Here is a 16319-nt window from a genome sequence, read left to right on the forward strand (position 1 = left end):
GGTCATCAAATCTCGGGCCCAAGGCTCTGTGAGCTCTATTCATCAAGAGGTCACCATCTTGGAGCTGGGGATGAATTGACAAAAACAAACCAACAGTCTCAAGATATGGCTGGAGGGCTTCCGCGGACACCGTCTCAGGGATATGACGAATTCCTAGATTCTGCCTTCGCTCCATGTTCTCCAGGTCACCCATACAGTCTCTCATAGCTCTTATCTCTTCGTTGAGACGCAGGACCTCATCGTCAGTATTTACCTGGTTTTCGAAGGAAACGTCCATCTTATTTTCCAGCTCCGTAGTAATTTAGCCAATAAAGAAACTTCTGCTTTAAATTCTTTTACAGCTCTAGCCAGAGATGACTGAAAACCCGCTTGCATTTCTTTGAACATGTTCTGGAGGTCCTGCTTTGTGATCACGGTCTCCCTCTGCCATACTATTCTCTCTCTGTGGCAGCTCTCACCTTTATTGCCTTTCCCGCTGTGCCTCTCTGCTGAATTTCTCAGAGTTGCCCTTCTCTCTGAGATGGCCCCCTCCCATGGTCCCGCAGCTTGCCTCTCTCCTTTGTCCGAGGTCGCCGACGCGCGCTCCCATGCACTCAGCTTAGCGCCATCTGTTTTTTTTCCTTTCAGCTGCTGCTGAGTGCCCGCGGCTGAAACAAGAGAGATCAGGTGTTCCCGGCTAGCCCCCCCCCGACTGCCATTTTGCCCCGCGGGACAAAATTATGTGCCGATCAGGGGGTTCATCGAAATATAGTGGCAGAGTGCACGGAGCTTCCCTAGCCTGCGTGCATCAGAGTTGACTACACGCGTGCGCCTCCGAAAAACAAATTTCTAAGGAGACCTCATCTCCTTCCAGAAATATGTTAAGCCTTTCAGTGGCCGTGCGGGATGTAATACACGTGAACAGCAAAGGCTGTGAATACGGATATATGTAGTTTATAGAATAGCAATTAAATTAAATCCTGGTTTTTTATTTTTTAAAGAAAACAGTTGTGTTTTTCATAATTTATGCTTTTTTTTTTTTTTAATAAGTGCATGGATTAAGCTTCCTTTGGTTGCCATCACAACTACAGTAATTAGGAAGCCACAGCACTTCCTGTTTTGATATAGGCCGGCCATATCGTGTGCAAAATCTTCACCAATCGCTCACTGGAGAACAGATCGATCAGCAGCTTAGATAAACGCATTACCGTAAAAAGCAAGGAACTGCTGCATTTATCAAAACAAAAACAGGCAAGCGGAAATGCCACTTTATGTACCCATTTTAAATTGTTGGTTTTTAATTAATCTATATCAGGGGTGCGCAAAGTTTTGATCCTGCACCCCGTGCCTGCCCACCTCCTGGCTCGCGTCCCACCTCCTGCTCGGGTCCAGCGTCAAATGACGTTGCGGGGTCATGTAAAGTCACGTTGCCATGGCAACGCGACGTCACGTGACCCAGCGGTGTTATTTGCCATCGGGTTACCATGGCGACGCGTCGCCGAAGACCAGGTAGGAGAAGCTGCAGAGGCTTCGCATGGTTCCCCGGCCTTTCATTTAAATGCCTTGGGGTAGTGTGCGGGACCTCTGTAGCTGCCACACCCCCCTTGGAAATTCTCCCACCCCTGCACTTTGCGCACCTCTGATCTATAGTACGTCTGTCCGGAAAGTGGGCCAAACACACAGCCCGGTGATGGGAGAATGGTAACTAAAATATCAAGGTAAAAATTACAACATTCCTGGAAAATACACAACAAGAGCTGTCCATCAGTGTTAACACCAGGGGTGGGCAAATCCAGTCCTCAAGATCCACCAACAAGTCAGGTTTTCAGGATATCCCTGCTTCAGCACAGATGGCTCCTAAAAACCTGATAGTGGCCATTGAGGACTGGAGTTGCCCACCCCTGGTGTAAATCTAAGAGGGAGCAAAAATGTAGGATAGACCATAACGATAACAAATTTATACATGATTACAGAGAAAATGTACCCTCTCCGCACTCAAGAGGGTCATGAATCGGGGACCTCTACCAAAATACTTATTAATGTTATTCATTTATATTTTGTTTCAAATTTTACGGCTTGTCGTTAATATTTTTTTCGTTTTAAGGGATTTGACCTTTCTTGTGGAAAAGAAGAACGAGCAACAGACTATGCTATAGAATCTCAGCTGCTGTTGAAATTACAATCAAACTACAATATTCATTTTACTTATGGGACTTACTGTTGTTCGAGGTTAGTCTTGGAGCTAGTAATGGCTTACTTGCTACACATATATGCTATAGAATAATTCAGGTAGAGCAGAATTTAGAGGTACAATTGTATTGGGGTTACAAGCCTAAATACTTAGGGATAGAACGCACGTTTTGAGAGGCACTTGCTCCCTTCAAATGCAGGTTGCGCCCAAAACCTTGTGTGACTGAATTCAATGCCAGCTAAAGTGTTGCTGGGATCCCGAAAGACGGTGGAGGAAGGAGGTGGGGGGGGGGAGGGTTGTGGTTGAACCTTCAAGAGACAGTTCTTGCGGGCGAACATGTGAGGAGAAATAGTGCGCTCTCCAATTATGTGACATGCAACAGAATATCCAAAGAAGTGTATCACGCAGTTCTGTCTACTAGAAAGAAAGAAAACACAAGAGCGGAGTCACATTTCTTTAATAAATAAGACATTGCAAGCTTGCACCTACAAAATTATTAGCGTCATACATTTAAAAAAAAAAAGTTCTTTCTGTACCGAGTTAAGTAATGAAATCACTATAATCTTTTTATCACAGGTAACGAGTGTACAGCATAGAAAAACACATTAGTTATGCGACAAAGTTAACAAGGAGTGAGTGTGTCTTAATTGACAGCCAATGGTTTATAAATCCATGTACCTCATGAACCTGGCGTATTTAGTTCATACTTTGGGAGAAATGTAGCATCATGTTATGTTGTAGGGAGGCAAAAAAAAATGTGTGTGATGTTTATTTATTATTTTCCCCATGTCGGAGGTGCAGGCTCCTCTGGCACCAAAATAATTACCACCACCGCAATGTCCTTTCGATAGAAAGGGGACCCTTGCAAGCTGCAATGCAGAATGGTACAATTGTAGGTTTTTATGAATTTAACTTATTATCGGAGGCTACAAAACACCTGTGTTGTATTGCTGTCTAAGCAAGCAGTGGCTCAAATGCAGATATAAATGCTGGGTTATCCTCAATCATCTCCAAACCACTCCACAAATGTCACTGTAAATGATTCCCTTTGCCACGGGTAATCGGATTTCCATGGATTCTGCAGTCTTCAATGCTTATTTCATCTTTATATCCTTTCTAAATGTAGGCCCCAAATCCTAAAATACCAGGGAACACTGCTGGATGCATGCAGAAGTATGGAAAAAATGCTGAAGGGATTCCAATCTTGCTACCGTGAGAGCAAAGTTAGAAAGCCCCTTTCAGGAAAGTAAGTGGTGGCTATTTCAAATCAAAAACAAATATTTTGTTTCCCGTAGCTAAAAAGCTACACAAGGATGTCACAATCATGTGTGTACAGGATATACTGTACATCTCTCACATAAATACCAATAAACGCGTGTGTGTGGGATATATACTGTACACACAAGATTGTGAAATCTTTCTGTAGTTACCTACCTTTGGGAAACAGGGATTTAAAATATTATTTATTGAACCGAGTAAACCAGAACGAGGCTTTAAAACACGTTAGAAGTAAAAAACAAAAATGATAATCGCATTTACTTCTAAACAAATATTTCCAAATAGCCTCTACAGGGAATAGAAATTAAACAGTACATTCAAGAGGGTGAAAAGTTTAATCAAATAAATAATTTTACAGTAGTATGTTCAACTCCTGGAGTGTTAGAGGGATCACTGCGGCATTCCAGTTTAACAGAGGAAAGGATCAATCAACACAATATTTTTCATTCATGATATAGTCTGTGAACTGCAACAAAATTCACTGACCTACGGTATTAACAGATTCAACTAACAATCTTAAAATGGTATCATTGTTCTATTTTTAGTAGCAGATTCAGTCCTGAAAAAATGTGGAACATTGAGATACCAGAATTACAACATATTGTTTAGATGTTATACTGTACATTTTCATGAGATTTTCAAGAGGTTTTAGAATAATGCTTATATTTGTCAAAACAATGTAGCTCTACCAAAAAGTCACATTTTAATCAGTATTTGTTTACTTGTACATCTAGTTTAAATGGTGTACATTTGTTTATCATTTTGGTACTCATTAGTTGTAATAATTGCAACGTATTTACATTAAATACAAGGAAACGAACATGTCTAATGTTACATGTCCATGCCCACAACATAATGATGTTCCATACAGAAGGATTCTGACAGTCACTAGGATTCATAACCCTCATGCCCAGCAAGTAGATTTCCTAGTGACTAATTGGAGTGGAGGCCACTATCACTCTATGGCTCCCAGCCAATATACTAGGAAACCATCTTCTAATGGGGGAGATTAGTCCCCTTCAGTTGAATAGAGCGGACCATCTTCACACTACTGAATAGGGCAGGGGTGCGCAAACTTTTGGCTACGCCCCAGTCTGCTCTCCCCCCCTGCTTGTGCCCCCCCTCCCCCTTACGTTGTCTCCGGTGTTTGACATCACATCATTTGGTGCTGCGTTGCCATTGCGACGTGTCGCCAGAAGACGCCGGAGACAAGGTAACATACAGAGGCCTTGCGCGCTCCCACAGCATTTCGTTTAAATGCCTTGGGGGAGAGCGCGGGGCCTCTAAGTGCCGCATCCCCGCAGAAAATATTATGCCCCCCCCCATTTTGCGCACCCCAGGAATAGGGGGCTAATTTTCTCTCCTCACACTTCATCCATTGAAGTCCCCACTCAGAAACATACAAAAGGAGTTTTAGTGAACTGTAGAGAAGCTGTAACCTGGCTGGTTATTCTCAATTTAACACCACAACAAACACTAAAGGACCAAACTCCATGCCAACACTGCCTAACATCCACACCCCGAAACCTTAATGGATCCAGCAGCACGGCTGGACCATACTGCACCCCCACAATGAGTAGCCACTTTACCTTTTGTTCCAACATTGCCCCTTATCCCCTCTAGATTGTAAGCTCTCAGGAGCAGGGCCCTCATTACCTTCTGTCCCTGTTTGCGCTGGTGTGTCCTTACTTGTATGTCATTCTGTTTACATAATCGAGGTCCCTCTGTACCCCGCTGTGTAATATGTTGGCACTTTACAAATAGAGGATAATATAAATGATATACTGCCTTCATCAGATGTTCATACCAAAGTGAGGAAAGATTGCATCATTGCAAAGTTACATTATCATGGCTATAAAAGAAAATGTAAAAAGAAAATGTACAATGCTGTCAATTTTAACTCCAGTTTAGATTAAGTAAAAATGAGAGAGAAAGTGAATCTACCAATTCTTGTAATTACCAAGAATCTTCTTGCACTGGCACTGCAATGAACATGAGAAACCGTCTTGGTAGACTTCAAATATAAATCTCCTAATGCACTTTGGGTCCCATTTAATATGGTGATAAGTTATTAACAACGTTTTGACATCTATGCAAGTTCATGGAAATGAGCATGTCTATTCACAACTCATTGAGTAAGGAGTTAAAGAAAGGAGGAAACGTACCTTCAGACATTTCGGTTTCTTCAAGTCTTCTATGGCAAACACAAATGGGCAACTACTCATCCCAGCTGGTAGGACAAGTACTTCTGGAGACCGCTATATAAAGGGGGTGTTACAAACCGTAGATTCATTATCTGCCGTCAAAGCTTTCTTAAATGGAAGCACAAAACATATTTATATGCAAATATAACACTCAAGGGAGGTAAGTGCGCTGCCATAGAAGACTTTAAGAAACCGAAATATCAGAAGGTAAATTTCTGCTTTTCTTTTACATCCTCTATGGCAGCCAAATACTAACAGGATATACAAGAGAAATTGGGAGGGAGTACTTTTTTTCCCAGTTGGAACAACTGCTTGAAGCACCCTCCGTCCAAATTACGCATTGGCAGAGGATTGAACACCTAAATTGGTAATGCTTTGCAAATGTGTGTAAAGATGATCAGGTTGCTGCCTTACAAACTTCCTGGGCAGACGCCCTAGTGGGAAGATGTTAAAGATGCAAAAGCGATAGAGAAAGCATCCCTGGCTATGGCTTTCGGATTGTGCCACATTGACACACATCTGTACTTTCTTGTTGACAGCTGATGCCATGAGAGCAACCTGCGATTGACCCCATTTCCATACTAACTGACCAGAAGACAGAACTAAATCAGAATTTTTGAGGGTTGAATGGAATGCATGCTGAGAGTTTGCTTTGTAATTTCTGTCTCCTGAAATGTAGGTGGTGATGCAGCATGGAACGTTTTTCTTCCGCCCAGTGTAGGATTCTGGAGGCTTCCAAGACAACCCTCGGACTCTTTGTGCCCCCTTGCCGGCTTATATATGCTACCACTGTAATGTTCGACAGAATTCTTAAAGTGGAACGTTTCATTGTGGTCTGAAGACCTTGTATGGCATAGAATAACACTCGAACTCCAATACATTGATCAGGCAGACTTCTTTCTTGACCTTGGACCTCCTTATTCTGACAAATAGCAAGAACTGCATGACTGCCCTCAAGAACTCCATTTTTATGGATGTTGAGACATACATTTCTTTTAGATTCAGAATTGCTCCGAATCCTCCCGATGTTGTCGGCACCAGAAACGGAACCGAATAAAAACATTCACCCCTCTGAGAAGGCGGAACTGGCTTAATTGCAGCATTGGCCAGCATATTTTTAACAGCCTGTTTTAAGGCTAGATTATTTTCTGGACTGTTTGAGAGATTTGATTCCATTAAAGCAAAACCCTGGAATCTTCAGGAACTCCAAGGAATACACGCGGGCAATAATATGCCGAACCCAGGAGTCTGCTGTTTGGATCTAGAAATCCGGCCAGTCGGCCACCGACCAGCATCATGTTCTGAACAGGGTCACCACCGTCTTTCGGGGACCTGGTTTCCGAATTGTTACCCTCTTAAACTGGTTGACCCGAACGACCCCAGCCCTGTTGTTGGTGCCAATCTCAATTCTGATGATAAAATCTGACCTGGTTTATAGGATCTTGTGTTCTAAAAATTTCTTCTTGGAGGTCTGACAAATTAGACGTAATCTTCTCTGCTGGGGTAAAAACAAATGACCCTTTCTTCCATTAATCTTTGAGATATTATCCAGCGGTTCTCCGAAGAGATAAGCTCCTTTATAAAAAGGTTAAGACACTAGCCTATTTTTGGATAAGGCCATGATTTAGTGCTCTTCTCACAGTTCATGTATATGCCAAAGATCTTGCAGCCAGCTGATCACCTATGGAAGCCTAACACAAAAAGTCGATTGAATCCTTAAGATACGAGAAGAATTTCTGCCTTGATATATATATATGTAAAATTAGATTTGAAGTGGGTATATCAAAATTCTGCCTGTTCCCAAAATACTTACTATTGTTTCAGAGTAATTCCGATAGAGTATTGTTTGCTTAAGACCCCCTCCCTTCTTCGCTCCATAGGATCTTTAAAAGCAGACATCCTGTAAGGGAATCGTCTTATTCCTCACCATCTTGGAGATGATTGTGTCCATCTTTGGCGGCATTACCCAGGTACTGTAGTCCTCTTTGCTGTAGGGGAACATTCTCAAATTTCCTAGTTATCGCTTATCTTTTATCAAACGATGCCCATTCCGTCTTTACTATGTCTTTAAAAGAACAGGGAACATGACATTCTAGACAATTTTTTAGGCCTGGTCTAGAACTCCAAGTTCCTCCCTGGTATCCTCCATGTTTAACATCATTCTCATTCTTAATACGCTGGTCTATGGTGTCCATTCTGAAAGACCCTACATCCCGCTTGAGCCTCCTCCAATAAGTAACCATCTTCGAGCTCTAAAACACTTACCTTTACTGAATAAAAAACACGATCAAACGGTCAGGCTGCAGATCAAATAAAGACGGATCTGGGCCTTTTTGAAGACCCCTGAGAGTGCACTTTATCGAAGGAATGCATGAGCAAAGTCTTCGTCCAATCAATAAAATTCGTTAACAGAGCAGAATTTTCCTCCTCAAACATCCTCTTAATGCAATCTGTGCAAAATCGTTTGGGGTATGTAGCTGAAAGCGTAACGTCGCAATCTGCACAATATGGGCTTCACAACCTGAGCCCCCTGCTGAGGCTGCTGTTTTCTAGTCCCCTGAAAATGCCATGACTGACATGCTGCCAACTATCTGCAAGAGAACAAATAAGCATGGGGGAAAACATGCTTTTTAAATACCTGGCGTCCAGAACCAGTTTCCTTCCCAGTGGGAGAGCCCCAGAAGTATACCGGAGATCAAACAGACCTTTTGGTGTCAAAAACGCACGCGCAGTCATGACGTTACCTCAGCAGCATGCTGCGTCATGACGTCACTGCTCCCCCGACTCCACAGAGATGATGCCTCCACACCGTCCAGAGTACCCCAGGAGGAAGATGCCTTGCAGCGCTGGAACCATGGCTGTATGCGGGTGATACATGCATTGCCACAGGGGCTAAAAAGTGGCCGGTCTTACGGTAAGCCAAGGGGGGGGAAGGCAGGGAATCCACTCCCTACTCCGATCAGGGCAGCATGAGAGTGGACCAGTAGAAATAACTGGAAGGGAACCAGCCGACGTCCTTCAGCTAAAGTAGGACAAGAATAACTTAGTTAGGGTGGGTAATGTCCCCTTAAATAATGGTCTCAAACAGTACTTGACCTACCAGCTAGGAGTTAACCATTTGTGTCTGCATAGACGACGTAGAAGAAACCAAAATATTGAATACAGCGAGAATCAGGGAGTCTTAAAAAGTAACCCATTAAGTCCCAGATGGATATAAAACACACAGCTGGTTCGTGTGGCAATAAAATAAGGAATCCTCATTGGTTAAAGAATTATAAGGAGTGTAGCTGAAGATCTGATGCTGGTTTCAAAGGAAGCCTAACCTGCTAGCACCAATTTACAGCTTTGTACAGGTACCACATGCATTCAGAATAAATAGACTATTTCTTCCATACCTGTACATTAAAGGAGCAATTCATGACGGAGAATGGGGGGGGGGGAGGGGTGGTGTTTGCGCGCGTATATACGCGCAAAACACCCACACACACACATATATATACACATACATACAAATATATTCAGTGCGTGTATATATGTATAATATTGAAGCAAGGGGTCTAAGGAGCTAAACCCCATTCATTTCAGCTCCAGGGATCCCTGCTTCCGGAGATACTTTTCTCCGAAGTAGGTGCTCTGGCTCAGGGCTTTAAAAGTTTAAAGCTCCCACGTCACAGGAGATTTCAAACTAGGATGGAGAGGGGGAGGGGAATGAAACAGATAACGAGCTAAATAGATGAGGAAACAAAGGGCTATGGAGGTACAATAGGGGCAAGTGCAAGTTTGACAAGCAGCGAGGCACCCATAGTAAATACAGATAATACTAGAAAACGTCTAAAGACTTAACCAAGTTGGCGCAGAACGGAAGGAGCAGATAAGATAATAGTACAGGCTGAAAAAAAACGTAAATACATGCTTGCTAATGCAAGAAGCCCGACAGATAAAATTGGGGAGCTTGAATTAATAGCTGCAAGGGAGCAGTATGATATCATAGGCATTACTGAAACATGGTGGGATGAAACTCATGACTGGGCAGTTAATTTAGAGGGTTATTCCCTTTTTCGGAAGGATCGAGCAAAGAGAAGAAGAGGCGGTGGAGTATGTTTATATGTTAAACCAGATCTAAAACCTATTATAAGGGAAGATGTTTATGAAGGGAATGATGAAAATGTAGAGACTTTGTGGATAGAAATTAGCAGTTGAGGTAAAAGTATAAAGAAAATGTTTGTCGGGATATGCTATAAACCACAAAATATCTGTGAGATTGAGGAAGCGAAAATAATTTTGCAAATGGAGAAGTCATCAAAACTAGGTCATATTTGCATAATGGGTGATTTTAATTATCCAAGCATAGACTGGGGCAATGTGATTAGCATTACAACAAAAGGAAACAGGTTTTTGGGGTGTTTAAAGACAATTATATGACCCAAATTATTGAGGAACCAACCAGGAGAGGGGCAATACTGGATTTGGTAATAACAAACAATGTTGAAGAAAATAGCTAATATTCAAGTCCTGGAACATTTGGGTAACAGTGATCATAACATGGTCTCATTTGAAATAAATTAAAAAACAGATTACTTGGGTTCAACAAAGACCTTAAACTTTAGAAAGGCAGCTTTTAATAAACTGAGGACTAATCTACAAGTAATACATTGGGATGATGATTTTGCAGGGAAAAATGTAGAAGATAAATGGGCAGTCTTTAAAACATTGTTAGAAAAGCACACTTAACAGTGTATAAACTTGGGTAATAAGTATAAAAGAAATAAGTAAAAACCAATGTGGCTAAATAAACAGGTAGGGGAGGAAATGGACAAGAAGAGGAAGGCGTTTAGATTCTTTAAGTCAGAAGGGACGGAGCCATCGTATCAGAATTATAAGGAATGTAATAAAAATTGCAAAAAAGCAATCAAATTAGCAAAAATGGATAATGAAAAAAGGATTGCAATAGAAAGATCAACCCTAAAAAGTTCTTTAAGTACCTTAATAACAAAAAAAATTAGAAAATAAAATATAGGACCCTTTTAGTGTGAGATGGGCAGGCAGATTATTGGAGATAAGGAAAAAGCAGAGGTATTAAACAAATGATTTGCCTCTGTGTTTATCAGGGAACAATCTATTTCAATTGTAGTGCTGCAGAAGGAAGTCACAACCTCCATATTAATGAACAATTGGTTAACTGAGGAAGAAGTTCATAGGCGGCTTGGAAAAATTAAAATAAATAAGGCACCTGCCCCGATGGCATACATCCAAGAGTTCTCAATGAGTTAAGCTCAGTAATAGCAAAACCATTACATTTAATATTCAAGGACTCCATTTCCACAGGCTCAGTACCACAAGATTGGCGTAAAGCAGATGTGGTGCCTATATTTAAAAAAGGGAGCTAGATCACAACCGGGGAATTATAGACCTGTAAGCCTGACTTCAATAGTGGGGAAACTACTTGAAGGTTTAATACGGGATAACATTCAAAAATACCTAATGGAAAACAAAATTATTAGTAATAGTCAGCATGGATTTATGAAGGATAGATCATGTCAAACTAACCTTATTTGTTTCTTTGAGGAGGTAAGTAGGAATTTAGACCAGGGTAGCGCAGTTGATGTGGTCTACTTTTTTTGCAAAGGCTTTTGATACGGTTCCACACAAGAGGTTGGTATACAAAATAAAGCAAATTGGACTCAGTAAAAATATATGCACCTGGATTTAAAACTGGTTGAAGGACAAATGAGGGTTGTCATAAATAGAACTTTTTCAGGTTGGGCTAAGGTCGTGAGTGGAGTACCTCAGGGATCGGTACTGGAACCCCTGCTTCTTAACTTGTTTATTAATGACCTTGAGGTTGGCATCGAGAGCAAAGTCTCCATCTTTGCTGATACTAAATTGTGTAAGGTAGTAGAATCAGAGCAGGATGTAATTTCTCTCCAGAAGGACTTGGAGAGACTGGAAGCTTGGGCAGGTAAATGGCAGATGAAGTTTAATACAGATAAATGTAAGGTTATGCATTTGGGAAGCAAGCATAAACAGGCGACTTACAAATTAAATGGGGATAAATTGGGGGAATCCTTGATGGAGAAGGATTTAGGAATGCTTGTAGACAGCAGGCTTAGCAATACAGGCAGTCCTCGTTTTACAACGCTTCGTTTTACAACGAATGGCTTATCCAAAGCTATGCAATGCATACCTATATTCATTTCTACAACGCCAAAACGTCTTATCCAACGCTCTTACGACGCTTTGCAACATTGTTTATGTGTATGTGTACACAATGTTGCAAAGCGTCGTAAGAGCATATATAATATTATATTATACTATATAATATTTTATTTATTATGTTATATTATATATATAATACAGTATATACACTATATAATTTATGTGTGTGCTGCATATCTTATTGTCTGCGTAAAATATTTGGTGTATTTTAGTGTTAAACATGCCTTCAGGAACGGAACCTTTCATTTAAACAGTGTTCCTATGGGAAAACGTGTTTCGCTTTACAACGTTTCGCTATCCAACGCCATTTTGAGTTGTGTTGGATAACTGAGGACTGCCTGTAGTGCCCAACGTCATGCAGTAGCTGCACAGGCAAACAAGATCTTATCTTGCATTAAACGGGCAATGGATGGAAGGGAAGTAAACATAATTATGACCATTTACAAAGCATTAGTATGTACTCCTTGAATATGGAGTACAATTTTGGGCACCACTCCTTAGAAAATACATTATGGAACTAGAGTGCAGAGAAGAGCCACCAAATTAATAAAGGGGATGGACAAACTCATTTATGAGGAGAGGCTAGCTAAATTAGATGTATTTACATTAGAAAAGAGGCATCTAAGAGGGGATATGATAACTATATACAAATATATTCTGAGAGAGTTCCATGAGATTTCAAATGAACTATTCATCCCAGTAGCAGTACAAAGGACCCGAGGCATCCCTTTAGGTTGGAGGAAAAGGAGATTTCACCAGCAACAAAGGAAAGGGTTCTTTACAGTAAGGGCAGCTACAATGTGGAATTCATTACCAATGGAGACTGAGATGACAGATATAATAGATTTGTTACAAAAAAAAGTTGGACATCTTTTTAGAAAGAAAAGGTATACAGGGATATACCAAATAAGTAAACATGGGAAGGATGTTGATCCAGGGAGTAATCCGATTTCCAATTCATGGATTCAGGAAGGAATTTATTTTCCCCTTATGAGATATCACTAGATGATATGACACTGGGGTTTTTTGTTTGCCTTCCTCTGGATCAATAAGTATAGATACAGGATAAAGTATCTGTTGTCTAAATTTAGCATAGGTTGAACTTGATGGACGTACAGTATGTCTTTTTTCAACCTCATCTACTGTGTAACATGGGCCAATAGGAAGCCGCACTGATTACATCATGGCTTCCTATTGGTCCACAGGGCTCAAAATCTTTCAAAAAGATGACATAATGAACCCGGGTAGCCGAGAGTGGCTACCGGCACCTACTTCGGAGGTAAGAATCTCCGGAAACAGGGGGTCCCCGAAGCTGAAAATAACAGGCTTAAGCTCTGGAGACCCCTTGCTTAAATGCTATAAAGAAAGATAAAACCCGCCAGCTTGGATTGCCGCTTTAACTTGTACCACTATACGGTTTTAGAATTGTACGAGTTGCATAGTTGTGGGGCTTTTGCATTGTGAAGAGCTGCAGCATTCACAATGAGAAAGCTGTAGAAACAACTATTTGATTTTGTGACCATTCCAACAATTCTTAACATGCCTTAAAGGCTCAATCTTATGTAAACTTACATGAGCGATAAAATATCAGGCTTTTAACATCAACCAATGAACCAGATGAAGGTGACCCGGGGTTTTCAGATGTGCTTCAGGGAACCAAGGATCTAGAACAATGCTAAAGGGTTTAAAATTATAGGGGGGCGCAGCATCAGGCTGCGAAATGAAGTCACACTTAAACACCATGTTTGCTATGCACCGAGACTTCCTTGGTTTCAAAGCAATAGTGCTCATTTCATATTATTACAGGTTATGGTTATTGCTTCAGTTAATCTAGACCAGAGGTGGGCAAATCCAGTCCTAAAGGGCCACCAACAGGTCAGGTTTTCAGGATATCCCTGCTTCAGCACAGGTGGCTCAATCAGTGGCTCGGTCGAAGACTGAGCGACCCTGTGCTGAAGCAGGGATATCGTGAAAACCTGACCTGTTTTGTAGCCTTTTAGGACTGGAGTTGCCCACCGCTGGTCTAGACACATACCATGAGAACTCCAATAGGTCTTCATGTTATGATAAAAAAATCATTCTATACAACCTAATAAAAAGGCACCGCTGTAGTATTAAGGGAATTCCAACAGCAAACTCTACACCAGAGAGCATGCGAGGGCCTGTGAAGCAACCCAAGATAGACTAGCCTGCACCAAGGACGATAGAAAGCAAAGGCCTCCAATATGCTGTTAGGCTATGCGCCCACAATTTAATTCTAGTGACTGGAGTTGAAGCCTTCCTGAGCAAGGGGAAGGCTACTTCATAGCATTGAAAAAGGGGTAAAGGTACTGGGGGGGGGAGAAATCACGGTTCACTACCAATACTAAAATAAAACAGACCATTTCACAGAACATGTATGCGCTCTCGCTCATATATTACCCATGTCAAAAGCAGCACAAAACCTACATACTTCATCTCTGAACAAAGCAAGATGTGCAACAGAACTAAAACAATGATTCAATAACCGTGTGGTGCCACAGCTCGTCCATTTGCGCCTGTGGTGATATATTGAAATCGGCAGCAGTGCCAATAAGAAGGGCCCAGATGCACTAACGAGTGCCAAGATTTAGCACACCTCAGCTCCCATTTATATGAGAGAGTAAAGGTGGGCTATAGCTTAGCACCCTTTTGTGGATTTGGGCCTAAGAGGAAAAACAGCTGAAGTATCAAGGATTAATACAAAAGGTTGATAACAGTAGCACTGTGCTGATTACTAGCCAAAAGAAAACTAGAAAATTGCATTTTCAGCTAAGTACACAGCCAAAAAGACACAATTATAAGAGCATTACAGACCAAATCATCAAACGCTCAGATTTTAGTCTTGTAATCCCCATGTAAAGATCTGTAAAATAATTGGTGATCTGTATACATTTTAGAAAGTGTATATTACATATACACACACACAACACTAAAGGCGAGAATGTCTTTTAAAACGAATCTAATTTTCTTATTGAAGAAAAAAAACAAAAGTGGAACAGTAGGTTTGCAAAAACAGACATGGCACTCCGTATTCCTTAGTACAGAAAACCCTTTGATCACTTAACAGAACTCCTAAAAAGACTGCTAGCATGGAAACACAACAATACCAATGGCAAAATTACCGGGCGTTAATCAACATGAATGTCATGTTCCTCCATTCAACAAATTAAAATAAAAAGCCAATAAAAGCACATATCCAATAATAAATTAAGACACAAACCCCTGCTTTCTCTACACTGCAATCAGCATTCAATGCCCTAGCTTCTTCCACCTGGGTATTAACTGCCAAGGATTTATTTCAAAAGTATTATTAAAAAGAATAAAGCTTATGCTTCTTCACCTTATTACTGTTCTTTGATGTCACTGCCAAACTGAATGTACTTTTACGGTGAAATACCATTTCGATTGTTCGCACTTCAGCGCAGTGACTTTCTCACAATGTTTATTTTTACATTTGATGCACCTGTCCCCACTATGTATTGTATTTCCCAGTATTCGGTCCTGTAGCTCATAGCTATGAAGCACTATATAAAAGTATACACACACAGCACACAATGCTGTACCATATAAAGCAGGCACAATGGATTTCTGCCCTGAAGATGCAGTGCTATTATTTTACTACCGGGGACATATGGTAATAATGTTTATCCATAACACAGCCAGTGATTTAACACTTCTACTAGAAGGAACATATGGTTGGCCAATGCACATCCAGGACCTCTCCTCCCTTACCATGCTGAGACACTTATTCATGTTAGTCTCACCAGTTCCAATAACGTACAATTGACTTAGTCTCAATCAATCAAGAGCCCCTTCATTGCTGAAGGCGGCCGTGACACATTGGAGAGCAATGGCAAACACCTCCAATACAAAGTGATCTAACATATTGTCTTTGATCTGGAACAAAACACGGATTTCACCAGCTGTGGGATTGGCATCTGCATCTATCCCCCTTTACCCCTTACCAAAATGCCTCAACAATGTGTGTAAGAAGCTAATGGTTTGGCCTGTAAGTCAACAAAAAAAGGGGGAAAAAAAAATCTTTTAATTTATTCTTATTTGGCCAAGCAACTGTGGTCTTGTGGTCAATAAAAAAATGTTTTTGTTTATTTTAAAGTAGATAGTTCTTGGAGTAGAAAACCCGCGATACGAGCGGAAGTGGTGATCCAACTCAAATCCTGAGATTAAAGGGCGGGGGAGATGAGAAAATGTCACTCATTCAAACTTTTGCTTTAGTTTCTTCTGGAAGATGGCTGGCAGGATGGAGAGGATGGCAAGGACCATGAGAATGATTACCGAGTTCCAGGACACCGCCTCCCCTGCCGTGGTGAGCTGGTACAGTGTTGTCCCCGCTTTGATGGCTACAAATGAGGGAGGTGCCACGCCTGCGTGAAATACAAAAAGTGAGAAGGCGTCAGTCTTCACGGCAA

The 16319-nt window shown here is 41.2% G+C and overlaps 1 protein-coding gene across 1 annotated transcript in view; it reads right to left on the reverse strand.

The window, feature by feature from the left end:
* Nucleotides 1-2611: 2611 nt before the first annotated feature.
* TMEM41B (transmembrane protein 41B) overlaps nucleotides 2612-16319 on the reverse strand; it is a 33154-nt gene continuing 19446 nt past the window's right edge. The window contains exon 7 of the mRNA XM_075567068.1: nucleotides 2612-16274. Coding sequence (XP_075423183.1) covers nucleotides 16105-16274 — 170 coding nt within the window. The 3' untranslated portion in view covers nucleotides 2612-16104. The remainder of the gene's footprint in view (nucleotides 16275-16319) is intronic.

The sequence above is a fragment of the Ascaphus truei genome, chromosome 12 (assembly GCF_040206685.1).
Source record: "Ascaphus truei isolate aAscTru1 chromosome 12, aAscTru1.hap1, whole genome shotgun sequence".
NCBI classification, from domain to species: Eukaryota; Metazoa; Chordata; class Amphibia; order Anura; family Ascaphidae; genus Ascaphus; species Ascaphus truei.